Source organism: Salmo salar, chromosome 17 (genome assembly GCF_965601325.2).
Source record: "Salmo salar chromosome 17, fSalSal1, whole genome shotgun sequence".
Classification (NCBI taxonomy): Eukaryota; Metazoa; Chordata; class Actinopteri; order Salmoniformes; family Salmonidae; genus Salmo; species Salmo salar.
Window position 1 is genome coordinate 64,560,052 of NC_138307.1, and position 20,236 is coordinate 64,580,287.

The window sequence follows — 20,236 nt, forward strand, 5'->3', positions numbered from 1 at the left end:
TGCGCGCTAGCTCTGCATATTCAGCTAGTGTGTGTGTGCGCGATTGACTGGATGAACCTCACAGCAGTTACGTAGCAAGCTAAGGAACTGGCAGTGGATCAAACCATTGTGAGGCAAAGGGCGGGGGGGTCGCAATCTTTTGAAACTTAAAAACGCGCTACTAAGTGTCTATAATCAGCACAATTGCTTTCATTGCGTATTATTAATATTATTTAAATTACATAGTTATGTTTCAGTGATATATTGGGGAGGACAAATCATATTTTTCCCAGGATGGGGGGGTCGTGTCCCCCCCGCTACATGATGCACAGTGCACACAAAGACATGAATTTCTGTACCCGCTGCCTGTTATGATTCACATTCACAGGCTGTCATTTTTAACTTTGTGAACCAAATATCTAGCTACCCACATGGTCACAGACATCAGGTTTTGATTTACATTTCCTTGAGTTGTCAACTAACGTGAATGGAACGTGAAATCAACAAAACATGTAACCAAGTCATTGGATTTAGGCTAATTTATCGGCATCACATAAAAATGTAATAAAAAGACGTGGAAACAACGTTTATTTAACCAGTTTTTGCCCAGTGGGTAGCTCCACTCTTGAACGTCACCATGTCATTGGATTTAGGTTAATTCAACGTCATCACATAAAAATTAAATAAAAAGACGTGGAAACGTTTATTCAACCAGTTTTTACCGTGGGTAGCTCCCACCTTGAACGGTAATGCGTACTCTTTACAGCAATGCTCTGTACTAACTAGCTAGCTAACATTAGCTCGCCAGCAAGCAATGGAAGTTGGAACTTTGACAAGTGAGCTCTAAAAACGATATAAAATTAAACGAAAATACTACTTGAATTTGTCATAATTTGGAGAATACCAAAATAATTGTTAATTCATATTAATAGATAAGAAACATAACTTGCTGTACGTTTAGCTACCATTATTTCCTCATAGCCCGTTTCAGGAAGGACGCGTTGCTTGGAAACGCAAGTACTCACCAGTGAGCAAATTACGTGAATTGGCCACTGAGAGGCTTTGAAGCCACAGGTCAGTCATATTGGCACTCCCCAGAAGGAGCAGTCCTCCATAGGATAAGAATGAATGGAATTCTACATAATTTGTTGTTGTAGTGGGGACAGTAACATTACAACTTTGAAACAAAAAAAACACACTTTAAAGAAATGTTTTATATATTTAGCTCACACATAATTTAAAAAGTATGCATTAAACGGGGAGCAAGATGGAGGAGAGGTGGCTTCAAGACCGTACCCCCAGCCACTGCAGCAGAGAGGTTACAGGACTAGACAGGCAGCTGATTTGTCAGGTCACTCGAGTTCTGTAATCTAACAGCAAGGACTGTTCCTTCTACTTACATTCCTTGTCCGATTGTAATCTATACAATCTATGCCCTTTGCAGGTATTACAACTGTCTTTGATTGTTGTGTCTATGTAGACAGCTATTTTCAATAAGCACACACACAGGTCACTGCTAGACAAATAATAAGGTACTGCATGAGAGTTTATTGCATTACATGAGAAGATAAATGTATTTATTCAAGTGAATTTTAAATGCTAACAACATACAATGTTTATCCTGCATCAAAAAGTTCCATTGTGGGAAGTTTGAGACATTTCAAAACACCCATCTTCAGCACCTCTCATGACTTGGGTTCTAAACCAAAAGATAGATATTACATAAAATGTCCAGAAATATACAGCTGTTGGATAGCTTTGAGGGAAATATAGGTATAGAAGGACAACTAATACTGGTACCTTGAAGATATAAAGCAAGCAACTTTATAAATCCACTGACACAAAATAAAAATCTACATTAAGTCAACACATTCAAACAACCCAACAAAATTACTGAATACTATGCAAGGTCGAACATACAACAAAACATTTTCCAACGAATGTTAACACAAAATAAAACATGCATTATATTTATCTCCAAAAAGGTCAGAATCCATCAGGTTTAGCGATTCCATAATCATATCAATTAATCAGCCCCCCCCAAAGGTAATATATTAATTAAGTCTCCTAATTTAGCTCAAGTGTTTTAAACATGTCTTCGACATGTTGGAAAGCAACAATTAAAACAAGTCTCTTGTTTTCATTCAAGATGACATTTCCTGAGCCCTAACCTGTTTAATGGCGAGTTATCACAAGCCGACATAAGTTAAAAAAACAACTTTTTATATTTCTATCAAATGGTGGCACTTCAATGAATAGGCTAATGGCATGAATAATATAGCATTTTGTGTTCTGGTTTTGTCAACGTGTAACAAACAGTTATAGATCAACTTTATTTAACCTACGCTCTGCACAGCATAAAGCATATGAGATGTGATGTTATAAAAATGGGCGACATGATTCTAAATATATAGGCCTTTCCCTTTTGTCATAAAGTCTATAAAATGTGTATAAATGTTCTTTGTAACAGTAGCACTTCATGAACGTTCTACCCTTTTCCGATGACACCCTCCAAAATAACAACAGGAGAATGGACGTCGAGCACTCCCTTCCATGGGAATGCAGACTCACAACGTACCCGAATCTAAATAAAAAGGACATTGGGAAAGATTCCACACTCAAAACACTAGGGTGTGTTTTTAGGTATGAATCTACACAAAATCTCACTAACAGATCAGGTCAGGTGTCAGAAAGGCGGATGTCGCAATACACGACAGTGGGAGGTGGATTAGTCAAAGCTTGTACGTGCACCACAATCGCTCGTTGTCATTTTCCTGACGCACCTCTAATACACGTACCCCGACATTCTAGACAAAACGTAGATGTGATACAACTTCATCTAAAGCCTAAGGGAAGGAGGGTTAGGGATGGGGGGGCGATTGCAACCTCAAGGAATCAGAGGAACCTTTGACCACTGGGGGGGTGGATTTAGCTAGCTGCTAAGTCTTTCTTTTCTTCGCCCCTTTTTCAAATAAGGTGTTGTCAGCTCCAGCTTTGTATTGCTCCTGGCTCGGTAGGTAGGTTGGCGGTCCTATTTGGAGTTCACAGGGTTCTGTATGCTGGGGTCCTGAGGTGCGGTGGCTGCCGGTGGAGGCGCCTCGTTACTGAAGAGCAGGGTCTTGAGGATCATCATGTAGAAGGGGCTGTAGACCTGCTTGTTGAAGTTGACCAGGCTGACGAAGGTGACCGCCAAGGAGGTGAGCTCCGGTTGGATCAGGGCCAGGCCTCCGGGCATCGGGGGCAGATTCACGTGGGAGTTGGGCGTGGCGAGGAGCACCCGGAAGTACTGCTGGACCCTTCCCTCTGGAGAGGAACGGAGAAGAGGCACAGAACAAACAGAGTGATCAGAAAAACAGGCACGAGACAATTGTGAGCTATTCAAGCAATTCAATAAACTGGAGGAAAATTTCACGCAATGTACAATTACACAGTCCATTCGGAAAGTATTCAGACCCCTTCTTCCACCTTTTGTTACGTTACAGCCTCATTCTAAAATTGATTTAAAAAAAAATTAAATCCTCATCGATCTACACACATACCCCATAATGGCTGAGTGAAAAAACAGGTTTAGAAATTTGCAAATGTATTAAAAATAAAACAGAAATACCTGATTTGCATAAGTATTCAGACCCTTTGCTATGAAACTTGAAATTGAGCACAGGTGCATCCTGTTTCAATCATCCTTGAGATGTTTCTATAACTTGATTGGAGTCCACCTGTGGTAAATTCAACTGATTTGACATGATTTGTAGAGGCACACACACCGGTCTATATATGGTCCCACAGTTGACAGTGCATGTCAGAGCAAAAACCAAGCCATGAAGTCGAAGGAATTGACCGTAGAGCTCCGAGACAGGATTGTGTCGAGGCACATATCTGGGGAAGGGTACCAAAACATTTCTCCAGCATTGAAGGTCCCCAAGAACACAGTGGCCTCCATCATTCTTAAATGGAAGAAGTTTGGAACCACCAAGACTCTTCCTGGGCAGCAGCGTAGCCTAGTGGTTAGAGTGTTGGACTAGTAACCGAAAGGTTGCAAGTTCAAATCCCTGAGCTGACAAGGTACAAAAATCCTAGAGCTGGCTGCCCCAGCCAAACTGAGCCATCGGTGGAGAAGGGCCTTAGTCAGGGAGGTGACAAAGAACCCGATGGTCACTCTGACAGAGCTCCTCTGTGAAGATGGGAGAACCTTCCAGAAGGACAACCTTCTGTAGCACTCCACCAATCAGGCCTTTATGTTAGAGTGGCCAGACGGAAGCCACTCCTCAGTAAAAGGCACATAACAGCCCACTTGGAGTTTGCCAAAAGGCACCTAAAGGACTCTCAGACTATGAGAAACAAGATTCTCTGGTCTGATGAAATTCTTTGGCCTGAATGACAAGCGTCACGTCAGGAGGAAACCTGGCACCATCCCTACGGTGAAGCGTGGTGGCAGCATCATGCTGTGGGGTTTTTCAGCAGCAGGGACTGGGAGACTAGTCAGGATGAGGCAAAGATGAATGGCGAAGTACAGAGAGATCCTTGATGAAAACCTGCTCCAGAGCGCTCAGGACCTCAGACTGGGGTGAAGTCTCTGAATGTCCTTGAGTGGCCCAGCCAGAGCCCGGACTTGAACTCAAACAAACCTCTCTAGAGACGTGAAAATAGCTGTGCAGCAACGCTCCCCATCCAACCTGACAGGATCTGCAGAGAAGAATGGGATAAACTCCCCAAATACAGGTGTGCCAAGCTTGTAGCGTCAATTCCTTCATACCCAAGAAGACTCAAGGCTGTAATCGCTGCCAAAGGTGCTTCAACAGAGTACTGAGTAAAGGGTCTGAATACTTATGTAAATGTGATATTTCCGTTTTTTTATTTATACATTTACAAAATAAAAAAATAAAAATTGTTTTGTCATTATGGGGAATAGTGTGTACATTGATGAGCAAAAAACAACAACAATTTAATCAATTTTAGAATAAGGCTGTAATGTAACAAAATGTGGAAAAAGTCAAGGGGTCTGAATACTTTCCGAATGCAATGTAGCTTGGCTGAGAACATTGCATTAAATATATACAATGAAATAGTTAGAGCCATGTCAGGCCCTCCGGTGTCATTTTGCTTACCCAGAAGACTGCGGATAGGGTTGTTTTCCTGGGTGATGCTAGTGATCTGGCCCTTGAGTGTGACCTGGAGTTCTGGGGGCAAGGCTGGGTAGTTCCTCTCAGTCAGGGACTTGTTGAGCTCACAGCAGATCTGACCACTAACGTTCCCCAGAGCCTCTGACAGGTTAAAGTCCCTGCAGAGTGGAGGAAGTTGTCAGTCTCAATTTTCACATTGAAATTGATATATATGAGTGTGTGTGTTATGTAGAACCTACGGGCTGTGTATGCCCTCCAGGAGCACGCTGGTCATCCTCTTGAGGCGCTCGGCCAGTGCGGGCAGCCCCGAGATGGGCCCTCCGATGGCGCTGTAGACAATGAGCAGCACGGAGGCCACGGCCTTTAGCAGCTGGAGCCTCCGCTGAAGCTCCCGCAGACGCACCTCATCTGTCATCAGGGTCTGAGTTGGTTAAACACACAGAGATAGACTCAAATGGCCTTCACATATAGGGGCGAATCATCAACTTAAGCCACATTTTTACTTAGTCTCCCATTGACATCAATGCATGACTAAATTAACATTTGACATTAGTGGAAGTTAGGATTCACCCCATGGAGACTAGATTTTAGACAATGGTCATTTAATAGACTTGTGGTTGTAAGTTGGTTGAGAGAGATGGTACCTTCTTTGACACTTGCATTCATATGGAATTCACACAGATTTCAGACAAACAAATCCTCTAGATAATAGTCTATATGCAAATAAATACGACAATTTCATTTGACCAATGAGTATAATACACAGAAACAGAAGCTAACACCTGTCAACATCCTTGTCACCTCTATTTACACACACACACACACACACACACACACACACACACACACACACACACACACACACACACACACACACACACACACACACACACACACGTTTCCCCTGTGACCATTCAGCAACACCCTCACCACTTGACAAACACACTGAATGTCACCTTTTCTTAACTTCTCTGGGCTAGGTGGGACGTGACCGTCCCACACTATTCATCAGCCAGTGAAATAGCATGGCGCGAAATACAAAACAGCAAAAATCTCAATTTCATTTTTTTCAAACAATCAACTATTTTACACCATTTTAAAGATAAGACTCTCGTTAATCTAACCACATTGTCCGATTTCAAAAAGGCTTTACGGCGAAAGCATAAAATTAGATTTATGTTAGGACATAAACTTCACAAGAAAATCCACACAGCCATTTTCCAAGCAAGGACATGCATCACAAAAACCAAAAGTACAGCTAAAATATTCACTAACCTTTGATGATCTTCATCAGATGGCACTCATAGGACTTCATGTTATACAACACATGTATGTTTTGCTCGATAAATGTCATATTTATTTCCAAAAACAGCATTTTACATTGGCGCGTGATGTTCAGAAAATGTATTCCCACCAAAACTGCTGGTGAATGTGCACATCAATTTACAAAAATACTCATCATAAACGTTGATAAAATTGACAACAGTTATTGAAAGAATTATAGATACACTACTCCTTGACGCAACCGCTTTGTCAGATTTCAAAATAACTTTACGGAGAAAGCACATTGTTACATTTTCTGAGTACATAGCTCAGCCATCGAAGCAAGCTATACAGCTACCCGCCAAGTTCTGGCATCAACAAAACTCTGAATTAGTATTATAAATATTCTCTTACCTTTGCTGATCTTCGTCAGAATGCCCTCCAAGGACTCCTACTTCTACAAGAAATGTTAGTTTTGTTCGAAATACTCCATATTTATGTCCAAATACCTCCGTTTTGTTCGTACATTCAGATCACTATCCAAAGGCATAACGCGCGAGCGCAGTACCAGAGACAAAAAGTCAAAATGTTCAATTACCGGTCGTAGAAACATGTCAAACGTTGTTTACAATCAATCCTTAGTGTATTTTTAACATAAAACAATAGCGTATTCATTCAAGAAGAAAACAAAGAAGGGGCGCGCTGGTCGGGCTCACGCACCACCAAGCCCTTTGTCCTCAGGCAGTCCACTCATTGACTGAGCTACTATTCTCTGCCCAGTAACAGGAGAAGGATGGAAAAACTTTCTGAAGGCTGTTGACAGCCAATGGAAGCCTTAGGAAGTGCAACGTGACCCCACAGACACTGTAGTTTCGATAGGGATTCAAAAGAAGAACTACAATTCTCAGATTTCCACACTTCCTGGTTGGATTTTTCTCAGGTTTTTGCCTGCCATATGAGTTCTGTTATACTCACAGACATCATTCAAACAGTTTTAGAAACGTCAGAGTGTTTTCTATCCAAATCTACTAATAATATGCAAATATTTGACTCTGGGCCCGAGTATTAGGCAGTTTACTCTGGGCACGCTTTTCATCCGAAATCGAAAATACTGCCCCCTATACCCTAAAAAGTTAATAACAAAAGATGAGTAATCCAATGGCAATCAAGATATGTCTTGAATAAGCAAATCATTATTTTGAAACCGTCTGTGTACTAAGACACACACACACACACTCCAACCCACCTCAGGCAGTGGACTCTTGTGGTAGTCCCAGGTGAGGAGGCGGATGAATCCACTGTTGAAGACCAGGAAGGGACTTGGCAGGGCTTTCCCCGCCTTTCCATGGCCGTTGGGCTGCTCCACGGTTGGCATGGAGAAAAGCACTTCCTCCAGAGAAGACTTGATCCACTCAGTGGTATGGTCCAACGCACCTGAGGAAGTTAGGACAGTCATTTGTATGGCATTTAATAGTGATTGACATCTTTCATTTAATGACGTAGAGAAATCAAACCCACGCTTCACATGCAGTAAATACCACAACACAAACATCCCCTAATACCATAAATTAGTACAGGCACATAATTCACTTTGGAAGAAAACCTGCTGGACCTGAAACTTACACAGGAGCACACCCTGTTCAAACAATGAATGAATACTATGCTGACCTTTAGGCACTCAACTGACAAATGTATTTGTAAAGGAACAGGAAAATGATCCAAACGCCAGTCCATTGCCAATAAAACGTTCCTCATAATAAACAAAAGTTAATAACAATGCAGACTCACTGGGAGTCTTCTCCACAACGCTCTGGAACTTGGCCCTCTCATACTCCACTGACTGCCTCTGCAGATCGGGCCGCAGGCTCTGGATGGTAAAGTTCACCATGTCCATCTTCATCAGGTCCAGCACCCGGAAGATCTCCCTGCTCAATGTAATAACACTCTCAAAACGGATGCTTCCGGAAGTAATACCTAGTGACTTGCCATCATCAAACCCATGCCTCAACATCTGTACTTCTAGCTTTGGAGATCTAAAAGGGTCAATTGAATTTACCAAAGGTGGACTTCAATTAAGTTGTAGAAACATCTCAAGGATGATCAATGGAAACACAATACATCTGAGCTCAATTTCGATTCTCATAGCGAAGGGTCTGAATACTTATGTAAATAAAGGTCTGTTTTTCTATATTTATTTTAACATTTTGCAAAAATGTCTAAAAACCTGTTTTCACTTTGTCATTGTGGTATTGTGTGTCAATTGATTACATTTTTTTTAAATCCATTTTAGAATAAGGCTGTAACGTAACAAAATGTGGAAAAAGTCAAAGGGTCTGAATAGTTTCCGAATGCACGGTAGCTTTAGAGAGCCAAAAAGATCAAATGGGTGCCAGCCATGTATGGGGATGGCTACAATTATCCAAATAAATATTCACAAGGGTTGGAAACAAAACTTTGCCCAAACGTACTTGAACATTGACACAACATAGTCGGGGCTCTCGCGGAGCTTCTTGACCTCGTCGTCACGGACGGGGGCGCACAGCTTGCTCATGATGGTGACGATGTAAGAGGCCAGGCCCTGTATGTCCACCGCTTCCTTGTCCGCCTGCTGTCGAATCAGATCCATGTCCAGCACCTCCAGGATCTGAGTCCGTAGCCGATTGGCTCCCGGGCTCAGGAATGACAACAGGATCTGTTCATAGTAAATGGTTTTTTTAAAAATGAAGGAAAGAAACAATATATAGCTAGAAGATATCAATCTTAAAAGCTATTAGCCCATTTTAAATACATCCTTCTTGCATACATTCACAATACATACACAACTGGACAGGTGAAAGAATGGATTCCACTACATAACTGTTGCTTATCCACTTGTGTCAGATCAGTGATTACTGCTCAGGGAGTTAGAAATGATACGTTTTCAAAATCTTCCAACAGGGTCATCTTCCTGAAAAGATAAGCTTTCCAACCATGGATTAATCAAGTTTGATAGAGGGGAAAAGGGCCAAAGCTCACCTCTCGGATCTCCTCCAGCAGTTTGATGGCGTGCTCATACTCTGGTGGGTCATCATTCAGCTCAGACTCCAGGCTATCCCAGAACGCCTTGTGAACTATATCTTTGACTTGCTTCTCCAAACTGAAAAGGAGAATTGAATATCATCAGTTGTCAATTGGCATTTGAGTAGCCCAAGTGATGGCCATGTTCACTGGGCGTCCATTTTGAGCTGGTAGGTACCTGTTCTGAGATAGGTGGGGCTGCTCTACATGGAAGTCACGGTTGACGATGATCTCGTGGGCCAGGGTCAGGTTGGACAGGTCCCGGGCAGAAGACATGACATCATCCAGTGTTATAGTTTTGGGCGGGCTGGCTGTAAATAGGGGGCATAACATTTTTAAATAAGAACAAAAAGTGTTGAGAGTAACCATTTTGGCATTTGAAAGCTCAACCAAAGTGGGGAGAGGGCACAGTGTTGCATTCTGATTCTCTATACTACTCAAAAAGTGATGACAACACCAATCCAATGCTTTTAAATCAATGATGGGAAGTGTGCAAATGCACACTTTCTGGAAAAGGGTAGGAAATGGAAATGCAATTTTTAGGGTGACATTTTGACAAGCCTAAGAAGCAGTCCTACTAGACAGGGAGGAAGGAGATCTTCTCACAGGAGGGCGAGCTGTGCTTGCTGCTGGAGCAGTCACTGGTGAAGCTCTGGCGGGAGCAGTCAAAGTCGCTGGCAGACGTGATGCTGTTACAGCGGTCCGACGACGACTCAGCGTCACTGCTGGCGTCCTCGCTAACAGTGGTGGACATGGAGGTGGGCTGCTCGTCATTCCCAGGCATGGTGGGATAGCGCTGCAGGCAGGCACAGCAGTCATGCATGTATGTACAGTTGAAGTCGGAAGTTTACATACACCTTAGCCAAATACATTTAAACTCAGTTTTTCACAACTCCTGACATTTAATCCAAATAAAAATTCCATGTCTTAGGTCAGTTAGGATCACCCCTTTATTTTAAGAATGTGAAAATGTCAGAATAATAGTAGAGAGAATGATTAATTTCAGCTTTTATTTATTTGATCACATTCACAGTGGGTCAGAAGTTTACATACACTCAATTAGTATTTGGTAGCATTGCCTTTAAATTGTTTAACTTGGGTGAATTTTGGCCCATTCCTCCTGACAGAGCTGGTGTAACTGAGTCAAGTTTGTAGGCCTCCTTGCTCACACACGCCTTTTCAGTTTTGGCCACAAATTTTCTATAGGATTGAGGTCAGGACTTTGTGGTAGCCACTCCAATACCTTGACTTTGTTGTCCTTAAGCCATTTTGTCACAACTTTGGAAGTATGCTTGGGGTCATTGTCCATTTGGAAGACCCATTTGCGACCAAGCTTTAACTTCCTGACTGATATCTTGAGATGTTGCTTCAATATATCCACATCATTTTCCTTTCTCATGATGCCATCTATTTTGTGATGTGCACCAGTCCCTCCTGCAGCAAAGCACCCCCACAACATGATGCTGCCACACCCGTGCTTCACGGTTGGGATGGTGTTCTTAGGCTTGCAAGCCTCTCTCTTTTTCCTCCAAACATAACTATGGTCATTATAGCCAAACAGTTCCATTTGTGTTCCATCAGGCAGAGGACATTTCTCCAAAAAGTACAATCTTTGTCCCCATGTGCAGTTGCAAACTGTAGTCTGGCTTTTTTAATGGCAGTTCTGGAGCAGTGGCTTCTTCCTTGCTGACTGGCCTTTCAGGTTATGTCAATATAGGACTCATTTTACTGTGGATATAGATACTTTAATACCTGCATCTTCACAAGGTCCTTTGCTGTTGTTCTGGGATTGATTTGCACTTTTCGCACCAAAGTACGTTCATCTCTAGGAGACAGAACGCGTCTCCTTCCTGAGTGGTATGACGGCTGTGTGGTCCCATGGTGTTTATACTTGCATACTATTGTTTGTACAGATGAACGTGGTACCTTCAGGTGTTTGGAAGTTGGTCTTGGCTGATTTCTTTTGATTTTCCCATGATGTCAAGCAAAGAGGCACTGAGTTTGAAGGTAGTCCTTGAAATGCATCCACATCTACACCACCAATTGACTCAAATGATGTCAATTGGCCTATCAGAAGCTTCTAAAACCATGAAATCATTTTTTTGGAATTTTCCAAGCTGTTTAAAGGCACAGTCAACTTAGTGTATGTAAACTTCTGACCCACTGGCATTGTGATACAGTGAATTATAAGTGAAATAATCTGTCTGTAAACAATTTTTGGAAAAATTACTTGTGTCATGCACATAGTAGATGTCCTAACCGACTTGCCAAAAATATAGTTTGTTAACAAGAAATGTGTGGAGTGGTTGAAAAACGAGTTTTAATGACTCCGACCTACGTGTATGTAAACTTCCGATTTCAACTATATATAATGTAGCATTATTTAAGCCTACATGAATACTGTAACATGTGGTTTGAATGCACTGGAATGTACCCACAAGTTTCTCTTATGGAAAAATAAGGGTCTTGTGTAGTGGGGGTCAGGCAGTTGTAGCCAGAGCCTTGAGTTTGAGCTTACATTCATTATCTAGCTATGTAGCCTATAAAAGGCTCTGGACTGGCCATGAGCTAGTTAAACCTAGCTTAACCTTCCTTTCCAAAGTCTGAGGTCCCCCAAGAAAAACAATTGCACTACCTTACTGAAGACACTACTTTTTGGTTTGGTGTGTTACCATTACCGGGGGGGGGGGGTGTGTGTGTGTGTGTGTGTGTGTGTGTGTGTGTTTTTGCCTGTGTTGGTAGTAGAGGCAGAGTATAAAACACCACAGGACAGTATAACAGCTGTTAGGCCAGAGTGGCCATGGAAACAGAAGGAGGGCCATCCACTTGTGCCCCAGTTAAGATAAAAGGATCAACACACAGTTTCCAAAATGATTCAGACATTAGTTGACTTAAAAGAGGGTGCTGATAAAAAGAGGAATATTATCACCGTAGTTCAGCCAGTACAGCCTACAGCCAAACAAAGGGACAGTGTTATGAATGGGATCACATGCGTCTCCAGGGTAACACAATAACAGCAGGATTCTCAGCCAACCGTCCACAGATCCAGTTACACTTCACTGCTTAGATAAACAGGGTAATCATTCTCATGTACCTCACATCGGTCCAAGCAACATAAAGGCACACTTCCAGCCATCCCGTCATTGAGATCAAGTAAACAACTTGGCCTACACTTTTTAGAACAATAAGTGTTGTTGAGGCAAAGCACTTGAATTTAGGCCAATAGTTTTAAAATGGACCTTAAAACATTCCAATACACTATGTCGAACTACTAGGCCAACGTGCCATATACAGAAGACATTATCAGACGTGTGTTGCCCTGTTGGGCTATCTGGCAAAGAAAACACCAACAACTCCAGTCCAGAGATAGCTAGGTGGTGCTTCCTTCTTATGGAGGAAGGCTGTGACTTTATAGTCTATGCCTGTGTGTAGTCTCAGTCATGACCTTCATCGTCATTCTCCTGTCAGACATGGCAAGGTCATAACCCATATCTCAACGGTCACAAGAGAAACGGAATGTCTTAAGTTTTTTGATACAGTGCATCCAGAAAGTATTCAGACCCCTTCGCTTTTTCCACATTTTGTTACATTACAGACTTATTATAAAATGTATTAAATAGTTCCCCCCCCCCCCTCCATCTACACACAATACCCCATAATAGCCCTCGCTAGAAGCCTGTGTTTCAGACATAAAGAAGTGGATGGCTGCAAACTTTCTACTTTTAAACTCGGACAAAACAGAGATGCTTGTTCTAGGTCCCAAGAAACAAAGAGATCTTCTGTTGAATCTGACAATTAATCTGGATGGTTGTACAGTCGTCTCAAATAAAACTGTGAAGGACCTCGGCGTTACTCTGGACCCTGATCTCTCTTTTGAAGAACATATCAAGACTGTTTCAAGGACAGCTTTTTTCCATCTACGTAACATTGCAAAAATCAGAAATTTTCTGTCCAAAAATGACGCAGAAAAATTAATCCATGCTTTTGTTACTTCTAGGCTGGACTACTGCAATGCTCTACTTTCCGGCTACCCGGATAAAGCACTAAATAAACTTCAGTTAGTGCTAAATACGGCTGCTAGAATCCTGACTAGAACCAAAAAATTTGATCATATTACTCCAGTGTTAGCCTCCCTACACTGGCTTCCTGTTAAGGCAAGGGCTGATTTCAAGGTTTTACTGCTAACCTACAAAGCATTACATGGGCTTGCTCCTACCTATCTTTCCGATTTGGTCCTGCCGTACATACCTACACGTACGCTACGGTCACAAGACGCAGGCCTCCTAATTGTCCCTAGAATTTCTAAGCAAACGGCTGGAGGTAGGGCTTTCTCCTATAGAGCTCCATTTTTATGGAATGGTCTGCCTACCAATGTGAGAGACGCAGACTCAGTCTCAACCTTTAAGTCTTTACTGAAGACTTATCTCTTCAGTAGGTCCTATGATTAAGTATAGTCTGGCCCAGGAGTGTGAAGGTGAACGGAAAGGCTGGAGCAACGAACCGACCTTGCTGTCTCTGCCTTGCCGGTTCCCCTCTTTCCACTGGGATTCTCTGCCTCTAACCCTTTTACAGAGGCTGAGTCACTGGCCTACTGGTGTTCTTCCATGCCGTCCATGGGAGGGGTGCGTCACTTGAGTGGGTTGAGTCACTGACGTGGTCTTCCTGTCTGGGTTGGCGCCCCCCCCCCCCCCCCCCCCTTGGGTTGTGCCATGGCGGAGATCGTTGTGGGCTATACTCGGCCTTGTCTTAGGACGGTAAGTTGGTGGTTGGAGACATCCCTCTAGTGGTGTGGGGGCTGTGCTTTGGCAAAGTGGGTGGGGTTATATCCTGCCTGTTTGGCCCTGTCCGGGGGTATCATCGGATGGGGCCACAGTGTCTTCTGATCCCTCCTGTCTCAGCCTCCAGTATTTATGCTGCAGTAGTTTATGTGTCGGGGGGCTAGGGTCAGTCTGTTACATCTGGAGTATTTCTCTTGTCTTATCCGGTGTCCTGTGTGTATTTAAATATGCTCTCTCTAATTCTCTCTTTCTCTCTTTCTGTCTTTCTCTCGGAGGACCTGAGCCCTAGGACCATGCCTCAGGACTACCTGGTATGATGACTCCTTGCTGTCCCCAGTCCACCTGGCCGTGCTGCTGCTCCAGTTTCAACTGTTCTGCCTGCGGCTATGGAACCCTGACCTGTTTACCGGACGTGCTTGTTGCACCCTCGACAACTACTATGATTATTATTATTTGACCATGCTGGTCATTTATGAACATTTTAACATTTTGACCATGTTCTGTTTTAATATCCACCCTGCACAGCCAGAAGAGGACTGGCCACCCCTCATAGCCTGGTTCCTCTCTAGGTTTCTTCCTAGGTTTTTGGCCTTTCTAGGGAGTTTTTCCTAGGGAGTTTTTCCTAGCCACCGTGCTTCTTTCACATGCTTTGCTTGCTGTTTGGGGTTTTAGGCTGGGTTTCTGTACAGCACTTTGAGAATATCAGCTGATGTACGAAGGGCTATATAAAAATAAATTTGATTTGAAATTTGATAATGACGAAGCAAAAACATTTTAGAAATTTGTGAAAATGTATTTTTTTTTTTATAAAACATAAATCTCACATTTACATAAGTATTTAGACCCTTTACTCAGTACTTTGTTGAAGCACCTTTGGCAGCAATTACAGCCTTGAGTCTTCTTGAGTATGACGCTACTTCTTCCATTTAAGAATGATGGAGGCCACTGCAATCTTGGGGACCTTCAATGCTGCAGAAATGGTTTTGGTACCCTTCCCCAGAGTTGTGCCTTGACACAATCCTGTCTCGGATCTCTACGGACAATTCCTTCTACTTCATGTCTTGGTTTTTGCTCTGACAACTGTGGGACCTTATATAGACAGGTGTGTGCCTTTCTAAATCATGCTGAATCAAATGAATTGACCACAGGTGGACTCCAATCAAGTTGTAGAAACACCTCAAGGATGATCAATGGAAACAGGATGCACCTGAGCTCAATTTCGAATCTCATAGCAAAGGGTCTGAATACTTATGTAAATAAGGTATTTGTTTTATTTTTAATAAATTTGCCCAAAAAATTAACTTTTCTCTTTGTCATTGTGGGGTATTGTGTGTAAATTGAGGAGGGAAAAAAAATATTTATTCAATTTTAGAACAAGGCTGTAACGTAACAAAATGTGGAAAAGGTCAAGGGGTCTGAACACTTTCCGAATGCACTGTATTTGCCTTCTAGATCAGCCCATGTCTATTGTGATGCCTGAAGTGATGTGCCCAGTCCTACCAATGAAGGATAAACAGGCAGGGGATTCAGAGAGAATTCCTAATACAAATGCAAGTCAAAACATTTTGAAATTACTGCACCAGATTAGCTTGCTTAGACACACAGAGGCATTGATAAGGCAAACCAGCACAAGAATCTACGCTGACCTTTTAATTATTTTTTTTCCCAAGGAGCATGTGTGTGCCTAAATAGAAAAATGTAGGCGCACACAAAGACATTTAGGAGCACAATGAAAAATAGTTGAGGTAATAAAGCTAGAATCCTTTATATTTCTAGGCACACTGGTGCTCCTAAATTTAAATTCCAGATCGCACAGCAACATATTTAGGCGCATGTGTGAGTAAAATGGTTGCACTGTAGAGCCCTGACCCAGGAGGAAAAGGAACGTTACAGAGCAGGGATTGAGATGAAGGTCTGAAAGGCATTCGCCCATCGGCCAAGTCAGGAGTATTTTGAATGCCTGAAGATTATGATCAAGTATGATCATTTTAAGCTATTTTTCCCTAGACAGGAACCAGAGAAACTAGAAAGACTAGACAACTGGAATACTTAGCAAAAAAGAAAATATCACATGCCCATTGGGGCAACCACAGAGCAGGCTCAACTTGCACGACTGCTCAGGTAATTTGCCCTTGGCAATAGGGCAACCCTTAATGTCAATCCCAGTAGAGCAACTGACACTTCACCACCACTTCACAGTGGATATAAATAGACTAGGATATGTCTATTACTGTAGTTAGGCGAGTTAGTTCGATATGATCACATTACAATCACAAAGCGTCCCGTATCCACACGCAGACAAAATAGCTACCCTTGTGTGTGCAGTGCACGGACTATATCAGTGAACAACAGTGGGGAAAATAGCTTTCCATGGCAACGCTATCATTGGTTGATTCCCATCGCTTTGTCTAAACAGACTGTTACCATGGTTATGCCATGGATTAGCAGTCTGACTGAAGTTGCCCTAAAAAAGATGCAGTAGGCTCTACAAGCCAGGATGTTGAATAAAATGATATTTACACTTACTTTACTAGTTGTTCATGCTGTTGATCCTTTTGGAGGTAGGTGGTGGAGAAAGGGTATCCACAGGAAAGGGTTGTTTACCTGACTTTTTGCGGTGTCGGTAGTTTCTGTAACTTGTATTTTCAATCATTTCAGGCATTGCACGTGATGCACAAAAATGTCCATTTACTTTTATCAATAGTTAGCATTTAATTTTTTTTTTTTTTAAGTTACCTTGCCCAAGAGAGATTTGCGTGGTTATCAAAATGTCATGCCAGGGTAAGCCTACACGAAACACAGACCTTATATGACATCATTCTAAAATCCACAGGAGGCTGCTGAGGGGAGGATGGCTCATAATAAATGGCTGGAACATAGCGAATGGAATGGCATCAAACATGGAAAACATGTTTAATGTAGTTGATACTATTCCACTCCCAGCCATTACCACGAGCCCGTACTCCCAAGTTAAGGTACCACCAACCTCCTGTGCTAAAATCCCAGATGTAAAAATGTATGGTGAAAAAAACGATTGGAACCATTTCCAGGTTTTATGACTCATACTGTGGTACTCAATTGCATCAGTATTGATTTTTTAATATAAAACCATATACAGACCATTGTACTAAAAGTTGGGCAAAGAACACTTCCCTGCGAATACTTTGTCTCAGATCACCTCTTACATAAGGACAAAAATCAGCAGATAACTGGTGAAGGACAGTACCAGTCAAAGCTTTGGACACACCTACTCATTCCAGGGTTTCTTTATTTTTACTATTTTCTACATTGTAGAATAATAGCGAAGACATCACAACTATGAAATAGCACAAATGGAATCACGTAGTAACCAAAAAAAAAAAGTGTTAAACAATTCAAAAAATATTTTTTATTTTTTATTCTTTAAAGTAGCCACCCTTTACCTTGATGACAGCTTTGCACACTCTTGGCATTCTCTCAAACAGCTTCATGAGGTAGTCACCTGGAATGCATTTCAATTAACAGGTGGGCCTTGTTAAAAGTTAATTTGTGGAATTTCATTCCTTCTTAATGCATTTGAGCCAATCAGTTGTGACAAGGTAGAGGTAGTATACAGAAGTTAGCCCTATTTGGTAAAAGACCAAGTCCATATTATGGCAAGAACAGCTCAAATAAGCAAAGAAAAATGACAGTCCATCATTACTATTAAGACATGAAGGTCAGTCAATGCGAAAAATGTCAAGAACTTTTAAAGTGTCTTCAAGTGCAGTCGCAAAAACCATCAAGCGCTATGATGAAACTGGCTCTCATGAGGATCGCCACAAGGAAGGAAGACCCAGAGTTACCTCTACTGCAGAGGATAAGTTCATTAGAGTTACCAGCCTCAAATTGCAGCCCAAATAAATGCTTCAGAGTTCAAGTAACACACACATCTCAATATCAACTGTTCAGAGGAGACTGTGTGAATCTGGCCTTTATGGTTGAATTGCTGCAAAGAAACCACTACTAAAGGACACCAATAAGAAGAAGACTTGCTTGGGTCAAGAAACACGAGCAATGGATGTTAGACCGGTGGAAGACTGTCCTTTGGTCTGATGAGTCCAAATTTGATATTTTTGGTTCCAACCGCTGTCTTGGTGAAACGCAGAGTAGGTGAACGGATCTCTGCATGTGTGGTTCCCACCGTGAAGCATGGAGGAGAAGACGTGATGGTGCTTTGCTGGTGACACTGTCAATGATTTATTTAGAATTCAAGGCAGCATGGCTACCACAGCATTCTGCAGCGATACATCATCCCATCTGGTTTGCGCTTAGTGGGACTATCATTTGTTATTCAACAGGACAATGACCCAACACACCTCCAGGCTGTGTAAGGGCTATTTGACCAAGAAGGAGAGTGATGAAGTGCTACATCAGATGACTTGGCCTCCACAATCACCTGAGTTCAACCCAATTGAGATGGTTTGGAATGAGTTGGACCACAGAGTAAAAGAAAAGGAACCAACAAGTGCTCAGCATATGTGGAACTCCTTCAAGACTGTTGGAAAAGCATTCCAGGTGATGCTGGTTGAGAGAATGCCAAGAGTGTGTAAAGCTGTCATCAAGGCAAAGGGTGGCTACTTTTTAGAATCTAAAATATAACATGTTTTTGATTTGTTTAACACTTTTGGTTACTACATGAGTCCATGTGTTATTTCATAGTTTATCTTCACTATTAAAAATAAAGAAAAACCCTTGAATGAGTAGGTGTGTCCAAACTTTTGACTGGTACTGTACATTCAAATTAAGTATATTCAAAAGTCTGACTTGTGATAGGAATGTTTACAAAAACTGAGCCTGCGTGTTAGAGACGAGTCTTTCACTCTCGGATTCGTAGAGGCTATCCGTCGCTCAGCCCTACAAGGCTGGTTACAGCAAAGGGCATCTTCAGTTAAGCTGCAATACTGTACAAGCTGCATACACAAAACAATATATCCTCACACGCGTTACTGATAAGTACACGTGATCCTGCAGCACCAAAACAAGAGAGCTGGACAAGACTGAGAAGAGATCTGCCTGTGCCAAAAGAAACGCAAGACAATAACTATGTGGCTGAAAGGGTTTGAATTGATTGCAAAGCATGTTGATCCTCGCATCTTGTTACACAGGAAGAATTGTACTGAAGCTACCAACTCCAATTAAAATGTCGCTACAAGCAACAGTTATTGTTTCGGATGAAGTCACAAGCGCAGCAGGCTAACGACGTTAGATTCATCTGACAAGGAGCTAAATGGCTTTTTAATAGCAAGAAGATATACATTGTTATGTTTGTAAACAAGAATGCTAACGCTAAATCACCAATTTCTAATGGGTTCAAGTTTGTAACTAACGTTACGATTACATACATCCAGCTCAATCCCACCAACAAGGATAAAGATGACCCAAACAATACATTGGTAACTAGCAACATCATAGCATAGGTGACTGTTGACAAGCTCAAAGGCTTTCGCTATCTAGCTAAGTTCCCAACTAGCATGTGCTAATGCTAACAAAAATATACGTCGAAATATAGTTATGTTTTACCTTTTTCACGTCTCCGCTGTGGGAGACTAGGTTATACACCAAAAGAGTAGTTTGTAAAGGAGATTGAGTCTAGTTAGCTGACGGCACTTTAGTATTTTTAAAGGTCCAAGACCTCAGCTGGCTTGCTGTTCGATTTGGGCTAAACCGTTCAGTAGCGGTGGGGGGTACTTTGTTGGGCAACGTTAATACAAACCTAAACCGTATATACAAACAGCAATTTATGGATAGATAGTTATCATTATATACCGAATACATGTTTCATTCATCTCAATATATGGTATTATCCCGGCTCTAGCTCACTGAAAGAAAATATCCACTTCGATACATGACACGTCCATTGTTTACAGTACAAGTACCTCCCTTTCCTTATCGATGAATGGTAGGCTCTGCTTCACATGGGACCGCTTTGTTTACGGATGTGACGTTTGAGAAAGATTAAATACATTTTTACAAAACATTCAACAATACATGATGTCACGTACATTGTTTTTTATATTT

At 42.0% G+C, this 20,236-nt stretch overlaps 1 protein-coding gene across 6 annotated transcripts; it reads right to left on the reverse strand.

Annotated features, from left to right (window-relative positions):
- Window positions 1-1,507: 1,507 nt before the first annotated feature.
- LOC106576448 (T-complex protein 11-like protein 2) lies at window positions 1,508-20,099 on the reverse strand. Of its 6 annotated transcripts, none has more exons than XM_045700007.2 (11): window positions 19,739-20,099; window positions 16,724-16,827; window positions 10,026-10,215; window positions 9,598-9,730; window positions 9,378-9,498; window positions 8,831-9,054; window positions 8,151-8,287; window positions 7,609-7,796; window positions 5,339-5,520; window positions 5,085-5,257; window positions 1,508-3,282 (listed from the first exon to the last, which is right to left on the reverse strand). In XM_045700007.2, exons 3-11 carry the CDS (start codon window positions 10,201-10,203, stop codon window positions 3,011-3,013), a joined length of 1,608 nt encoding a protein of 535 aa, XP_045555963.1. In that variant the 5' UTR covers window positions 10,204-10,215; window positions 16,724-16,827; window positions 19,739-20,099; the 3' UTR covers window positions 1,508-3,010. The 6 variants fall into 6 exon arrangements, with proteins under 6 accessions (XP_045555963.1, XP_045555962.1, XP_045555965.1 ...); XM_045700006.2 differs by having other exon boundaries at window positions 9,998-10,215; XM_045700009.2 differs by having other exon boundaries at window positions 16,724-16,833.
- Window positions 20,100-20,236: the final 137 nt, after the last annotated feature.